General features: G+C 35.4%; 1 protein-coding gene across 1 annotated transcript; it reads right to left on the minus strand.

Annotated features, from left to right (window-relative positions):
- Positions 1-301: 301 nt before the first annotated feature.
- Positions 302-1,021, minus strand: LOC122506270. Its single transcript, XM_043618363.1, has one exon. It carries the CDS (start codon positions 1,019-1,021, stop codon positions 302-304), a length of 720 nt encoding a protein of 239 aa, XP_043474298.1.
- Between the last annotated feature and the right edge of the window lie 7,560 nt (positions 1,022-8,581).

The following is an 8,581-nucleotide window of genomic DNA, read 5'->3' on the forward strand; positions in this document are numbered from 1 at the left end:
TCGTCAATGCTCTCTTCAACACACTCGTGCTAGTCCTAATACTAACATCTCTCACCAAATCATCCGCTCCAGGATGCAACTCTACAATGCGACCCAACATCCATCGCAAAGGCGGAAGGTTGTCGTCTTTAATTACCACCATTTGGCCAATTCGCACACAATCATTTTGCCTTCGCCATTTCGCTCTCGATTGCAACTGCGTGACGTACTCAGACGACCATCTTTTCCAAAACGATTGTTGAATCTGCATAATTAATTGAAAACGATTTAAACGATTTACGTTAATGTCCTGAACGTCCTCCTACAGAACGGAATTCATAGCTGTACCAATCAGAAAATGTCCCGGAGTGAGGACATTCAGGTCTTGCACATCTGAAGAAAAAGGACACAAAGGTCTTGAATTCAAAATTGCTTCGATTTGAGTAATAACCGTATAAAATTCCTCGAAGGTCAAAGGTGTGTCGTTGAGTACAGATTTTAAATGAGATCTGGCAGATTTCACTGCTGCCTCCCATAATCCTCCCATGTGAGGAGCTTGCGGTGGAATAAAATTCCACTTTATTGAATTAGTTGCCACGAAGTCGAGAATTTTGGACCTGCTTCCAGACTCTGAGAACAATGCCTGGACGATTCTACGCAACTCATTACTTGCCCAGACGAAATTTTTGCCATTATCCGATGACAAGGAAATGCATTTTCCTTGTCGTGCAACGAACCTTTTTAATGAATTTAGAAACCCATTCGTTGTCAGGTCTGGAACCAGCTCCAAATGCACTGCCTTAGTTGCCATGCATACGAACAAACAGAGATATGCCTTACTCGTCTTATTTCTAGAAATCTTAATCGCAAACGGTCCAGCATAATCTAATCCCGTGTGAGCAAAAACTCGTGAGGGAGTTACTCGCTCTTTCGGTAATTCACCCATCAATTGCGTCGGACATGTTGGCTTTAACCTGAAGCATAAAATACACTTTCTTAAAACATTACGAATCGCACTTCTACCTGACAAAATCCAATACATTTCTCTCAAGGTCGCAAACAATAATGACATTCCAGCATGTAGGTTTCTGTAATGAAAATCTCGAATGATTAATTTTGTCAGCACATGATTAGGAGAAAGGATGATTGGAAAGCGTTGGGAATAGGATAAAGGTGCGTGATTCAGACGACCCCCCACTTAAATCAATCCTTCCTCGTCTCGAAATGGATTCAGCGGTGCCAATCTGCTCTTGACGTTGACTAGTTTGTTTTTCTGAAGATCCGTACATTCCGTTCTAAATGCTTCTTGTTGATGCAACAAAATCAGGGATTTTCTTGCCTTGTTTAATTCCTCAGCCGTCAATGGATCGATGATGATTTTTTCTCCCTTCATTTTTCTCTGCAAATTTTCCTTGAATCTAAAGCAATAGGACGTCACTCTGATCAATCTATTCCAAGAAAAAAAAATCTTGTAAAGATTGAAAAATCCATCTCCGTCACCACGAAGTTTAAGGTCATTTTTTTACTTTCAGGGACCTCCTCCATGATGATATCATTCTGCGGCCATTCACATTCATCCTTGGACAACCATAAAGGTCCATTCCACCATAATTGCGAAAGTTGCAATTCACCAGCATCCATCCCCCTGGATATTAAGTCTGCTGGGTTTTGTTCAGAAGCGACATTACCGGCCAAAATTGTCAGTCCACCCATTTTTGAAGGAATGAAAAAAATTTTTTAACATAAAATTTATGAAAACTCAAATTTTTTTTGGTTTATATTTTGAAAGACGATAAAATTTTGAAAAGAATAAGACCTCACAGAAGTCATTTGGCAAATATTTTTTCAAGATATTCTTAAAAAATCGTCATTTTCAATGTTTTACAAAAATTTGAATAACTTCTAAAATAATGAACGCTTTTTAATAATCTTAGGCTTATTTTAAAGGTCATTTTCTACAGAATAAGAATTATTTATAGGCATTAACCTGTAATTTTTTTCTTGAAATAAGCATGACGTCAAAGTTTTTGTGAAACATTGAAGATGACGATTTTTTAAAATATCTTCTACAAATTTTGGCCAAATGACTTCTGTAAGGTCTTATTCTCTTCAAAATTTGATCGTCTTTTAAAATATAAACCAAAAAAAAATTTAGTTTTTATGAATTTTATGTTAACAAATTTTTTTCATTCCTTAAAAAATGGGTGGACTGACAATTTCGGACGGTACTGCGACGTGCTTCCAATTTTCCGCAGGTGTTGATCGTTGGATTTCTGCCACTCTGTTGCCCACAAACGTATGCCATCTTGCTGCATCTCCCTGAATTCATGCCAATGCTATTGTGGAATCACTCCAGAACCGAGCATCCTCCATTTTTAAGTTGAGTGCTTTTTTAACCTTTACATAAAGATTTGCCAACAGCAATGCTCCACAAAGTTCCAAGCGAGGAAGACTGACCGACTTGATCGGCGCCACTCGTGATCTTGCGCAGAGTAAGCGTGCTTGAATTTCTCCATTCCTTCCCACAGATCGTACGTATAAGCAGGCCCCATATGCTGCCTCCGATGCATCACTGAATCCATGGAGTTGTATGCTTATTGGATCACAACCCACAACATGTCGAGGAATCACAAGCTGATTAATCCCCTGGATTTGTTTGCAATAGTGATCCCATTTTATGCTTAAATCAGTTGGAATGGAAGTATCCCACCCAATTTTTAACTTCCAAAGCAGCTGCAGCAAAATCTTTGATCTCACAGTAAGCGGTCCGATCAATCCGAGCGGATCGAAGATTTGAGCTATGGCTGATAACAATGATCGTTTTGTCAAATTCGACGAGTTGATTTCACAGCCTGTATGATAATTCAGCTGATCAGTTCCAGGATTCCACCGCAAAAAAAACGATACGTTTCCATGGGCTGATGGTCTTCCTCCACAAGATGCACTGAAGATTGCGTTGATCAGGATTCAACCAAATCTGGCGGTACATCTTGATGATGTCACCAGTAAGTACGAAACGATGTTGTCTGAAACGCAAGATTATTTTAAACAATTCATGCTGCACAATTGGTCCAGCCATGACACAGTCATTCAAAGTCAATCCTGATCCCGTCTTCCGCGAGCCATCAATAACCACCCTGCATTTTGTTGTTGTGCTGGACTCTTTGAAAACAGCATGGTGCGGCAAGTACTTAAATATGCATTCAATTTAAATATTCAATTCCTCCTCGGTGACCGGAGACATGTGACCCAAGGCCAGATATTCATCCAAAAATGCATGATATCTCTCCTTCAATACAGGATCTTTTACAAAACGGCGTTCCATATATAATAAGCTCTTATTCGCGCTAGTTACTGACTCTCCGAGCTCCGCAGGATCAGTCTATAACATGAGATCCACCTGAAAACGACCATCAGATGTTTTTTTGCAAGTATTTTGAAATAATTCTTCACATTGAATCTCCAGCGCCGACGATGGATTTGCAGATTCCTCCTCATTGATTTTCCAGAATCTCTCTAGTTGATCATTCAGCATAGCATTAGTGATCAATCCACAAAACTCCGGTGATGATTGGACATGATCACCTGATCCAGATCTCGTTACTTGTCCGCCAAGAATCCAACCAAACTTTGTTCGTTGCAATACTGGATGCGATTTACCCTGCTTCAGTTGTTCCGGTTCCAAACAATCCCAGAAAATGGTCGTGCCCAAAAGGAGATCAACGGCTTGAGGAATATGATAATCAGGATCGGCCAACAAAATGTGCTCTGGAATATAAATATCATTTTTACTAACTCGTTTCATAGGAATACATTGTGATATATCATTCGTTACAAAAAAATCGGTTTTGATTTTATACGTATTTTGCGTTGAGCGTACAATTGTTGCCGTTCGCGCTAATATTGTTGTTTGCGTTAGATCTACCCCCGAAATTGTATGAGATGTTACATGTTCCTTTAAGTTAAGTTTTTTACATAAATTTTTTGTTATAAAATTCGACATTTATCCATTATCCGAAAGCGCTCTAGCTTTAATTAATTCCCCGGAATTATTTTTTATATACACTACTGCAGTTGACAATAACTTTTCACTCCGATCGCGATAAGCAAACATTGTCAGTGATGTTGGTGAAACTTCGCGCTCTACATTTTTTCTGTCATCACACGCGTTTCGATTAGTACCACTCATACTCATTGTTCCTGAATGATTAATATGTAAAAGCGAATGATGTTTTCCCGAGCAAATTTTACAAAAACGCGTAGATTTACACTCTTGAGCAGTGTGTTTCACTCCCAAACAATTAAAACATAATTTTAATTCCTTTACTTTATTTCTTTTTCATCAACCGATAAATTTCGAAATTTAAAACATGTATATGACGGGTTCCACGTCAAGTGACCCAGGTCCAAATTTTAAATGTTTGGGATCGGGTTAAAAGTTTGCACAAACAGTAGTCCTATTCGATACAATTAAAAATACCAAATATTATTTTATTTAAACAAATATAAAAACTGGAGGGGGTAAAAGTTTAAATTTTTGGTCTAACATGGAATATTTGAAAAATTTGTAGTTTCATTAAAACAAAACGAAAATACATTTTCTATTTTGGGTTTTTCTGCTGTTTTTCAACACTTTCTAATGGTGTAAACAAATGTAGAAAAAAAAAAATTTTGACCTTGAAAAATTAAATTAAAAAATAAAATTTCATTTTTTCATCAAATGGACAGTTTTTATTTTTTTAAAAAAAATTTTATCATAAAGGTGAGGTTTTTTCCTAAAAAAAATGTATAGGTCAAAACGTGGGACAAGAACTTTTAACTGGTCAAAATAAACATTTACTTCTGCAATCCACCGCCCCTGCACGTTGTTGGGCTGTATATTGTTTATAACAATTAAAATAAATTATTTTATGCTTTATTAATTATCTGGTGGTCATATTGGATAAATTTAAATTGATTTAGATCATGTGCATTAACGGAATAAGAAAATAAACGTCCTTTTTTAAAAAAGTGTATTAATTTGTTAACTTTGATTTAAAAAAAATTATAAATAATTAAAATCCCCAAAATCGGCCTCGAAGGATGTCTTAAGAATTTATTCCCCTTTAATTTAAGACAAAGAACACTCAAATCGGTAAAAAATTGTAAGCTATAGACATTTTTTAATAGGAAATTGTAAAAAAAATTCCACTGTGGGCCGTCCATGTAAATTTTTGACCTGGGTCACTTGACGTGGAACCCGTCATATATTCGATGATTTTCCTGACGGATTACACATACAGCTGACACGTCCCCTGACGACAAGTGAGTTAATGATCTCGACTCTTTTTTCACGTTTTGAGTTAATCTCGATCCCCGGAATTAGAAACCGTACTAGCGCTTGAAGAAACTGCCTCCAACATTTGACATCTAATTTCAATAAATTGAGATAATTTCTCTAAATTTTCAGAAACCACCTTAAACTCCCACTCCCGTTTTGTAGAATTATCTAAACGCATAGAAGCTAAGTAAATTAAAAGAGTGTCCCACTTCTCGACAGGTTCCTTCAGCTGCTCTAACACCCGCGTGTGTTTTTGTAATCCGTCAGACAACATTCGCAACGAACTCGCAGATTCCCGTGTTACCTGTGGCAGATTGAACAACTGCTGCACATGGTGAGCGATCACTTATCTAGAATTATGATATCTTTTTTTTATTAAATCCAACACGATCGCATAATTTGCCGAAGTTATTTCAAAAGAATTTATATAATCTCTTGCTTTCCCGATCAAAGCAGATTGCAAATAATGAAACTTAGTCACACTGTCCAGCGAGTTGTTCTTATCTACCATAACAATGAATATGTCATAGAAATTTTGCCACTGTTCGTAGCTGCCATCAAAATTCGGAAGCGTTATAACTGGCAACCGCGCATTTACAATTCCCTGGCTACCACTACTACCACTCGCCGTCGTGTTAGTACTTGGTGCTGTCGATGTTGTCAACGGTTCACTAATACAAATAGACCTTTTTTTAGCCATACTTAAATTTGAAAAGAAAGCATTTTCAAACAAATCGCGTTCTCCCGATTCCGGCTCTGTTAATAATAAGTCAATTTCATCTTGAATATTATCGAACTCTGACCAAAAACCATTAAATTTTTCAATTCTTGCTTCAAGTTCGAAAACCGTGTCCACTTGCGAATCATATTTTTAAATATAATTTTTAAACCGAGTTACATTTGCCTTTAGAGACGTGCGTTTTCTCTTCAGCGTTGCGAGATCAGACATTTTCAAAAAAATATTTGCACACGAAGACAATACAATTAAAAAAGCATTAACAAGCATAAACAAGCTTACCGTAATTGATGCTTTACTTAACTAGTTGAGATAACGATACAATTTTCCTTAAGACGAAAATCGCTTCCAAGTTGAGTCGATGCGACGAATGAATTTCCCTCCTTTTCCGATGTTTTCCAAGATGTCCGCGTTGTCCCTTTCGAAAGATGAATCCGTTTCCAGTGAGGCTATCAGCCTCGATAATGTTTCTTAAAGTTCCCTTTTTTGATATACTGAGTAGTTGATGTTGAGTAGTTAACTCCTTGTCCGAATATTAAATGTAGTTGAGTCTCCACATTGAAAATATCGATTGAAAATTTCCATGTGCTTGATGGCTGCCGGCGTGCTTTGAGCGTCTTTCCGTAAATTGAAAATTTCCTTGCACAAATAACTTCACTTTTCACACCTCCCAATGATAAAACATCCGACTCGAAGGACCAAAATGTGCAGTAGTTGCGATACGAGGTGTGATAAATAAAATCCGTGATTAAAAAGGACTTTAGAAAATTACATTTATTTGAATAAAAATAGTCGTCTTTCTTATTACATGGTTCTGTGGAGACTGACCCCCCTTCTTATCAATTTCCCCATCATTCCTCACATTAATCACATGGTTTCTCCCACGAAATCATTTCAATTTTGAACAAATTGTAAATATAATCTTTTACTCGTGTTTTCGGTTTTTCAGGTTATAATATTGACAGTGCCAACCGTGATAATACCTAAATGTGACAGTGAAATTTTCTTTTTCGCGCTTTCGTGATTACAAGTGTAATAATCCTTTCCGATTGAAATAAAAAATTGTAAATAGGTCCTTTTACTCGTGTTTTCGGTTTTTCAGGTTATAATTTTGACAGTGTCGACCTTGATAATACCTAAATGTGCCAGTAAAATTTTATTTTTCGCGCTTTCGTGATTACAGGTGTAAATAATCCTTTCCGATCGAAAAAAGAAATTGTAAATATAACGAAGTGACTATTTCGCCCGTCAACTGGCGAAATAAGAGGAATAGATTATTTCGCCCGTCAGTGAAAATGCATGGAAGTAAAAGACGGGCGAAATAAGAGAAATAGTTTATTTCGCCCGTCACTGAAAATATATGGTTAGAAAAGACGGGCGAAATAAGAAAACTATTATTTCGCCCGTCAAATGGAAAATGGCATGTAATGCGTATTTTACTTTTATTAATGTATATAAAGTAAGTTAATATTTTATTATTAGAAAAATATTAATTATCTTTAGCATCTTTTACATGTAAGTATATATATATATAGCAGATGACACATCTATAAAATAACTTTCCAACAAATTGAGGTTATTTTTGAAGGAAATTTCAAAATTATTTAAAATTTTACAATTTTATTTTTATAAAAAAAAACAAAATGATAACAATTTTTTTATAAAAAAATTTCTTTTTCTTACATGAAAAATCAAGCATATACACATAATAGATAAATCTGATAGTGCCAATTTGGAACCATTTCATGCAGATGTATACTTATTGTTGAACATATTCCTATCCCAGTAAAAAGAAGTTGATTGGAAGGCATTAAATTGAATCAATGACGTTTAATTCCGTTTTTGAAATCTTCAAGTGAATTCCATTGAATGTTAAAAAGAAGTATTGTAAGGCATTAAAATGACAATCTTTAGATGTGGCATTTTATGGCATTAATACAAATCTCCTTTAGAACAACAGCATTCAATGGCATTAAAATGTAATTATGTAATTTAATTTTTATAAGATATAAGCATTCCAATAGGGTTTCTCAAAAATAATAATTAATATACAGAAAAGTATTTTAAAATAATTTATTTTATCCATATATCTTTTATATAAATTAACAAACTTTATAATGTAATCAATTTTAGACTTTGATAATATACCTTTGTTCATTGCAGAAATGAATTTTATGGAATTATTACCAAAGGCGTACTATTTATATTTTCATTATTATTTTCTAACCTTCCCAATTTTATGATTTCGTCGTAACGTTCTAAGTCGTCATACTCATCTTGGAGCAGATTCTGTTCCAAATCTAGGACATTGAAATTATTTCCGATTTCTTCCTTTTCGATGTTAGAGTCAGTATAGTTTACTTCTTCGCTGTTTTCCAACGGGCATAATAGTTCGCACACCTTTCTCCCGCTGTACGCTTTTTTGTTTGTTTGTTTTATTTGAGCAATTTTTTAGGAAATTAGTTTTTGGTAGGTACAATCTGCCTCTAGTTCAGCTTTTTTTGGTTCAAAACCTCTCTCATTTGTCAGCCAATATTTATATATGT

This window comes from Leptopilina heterotoma, unplaced genomic scaffold, assembly GCF_015476425.1.
Source record: "Leptopilina heterotoma isolate Lh14 unplaced genomic scaffold, ASM1547642v1 Lhet_40, whole genome shotgun sequence".
Classification (NCBI taxonomy): Eukaryota; Metazoa; Arthropoda; class Insecta; order Hymenoptera; family Figitidae; genus Leptopilina; species Leptopilina heterotoma.

Coding starts and splice junctions, on each gene's coding strand:
- LOC122506270 (XM_043618363.1), bottom strand. CDS start 1,021: ATGTATTGGATTTTGTCAGGTAGAAGTGCGATTCGTAATGTTTTAAGA.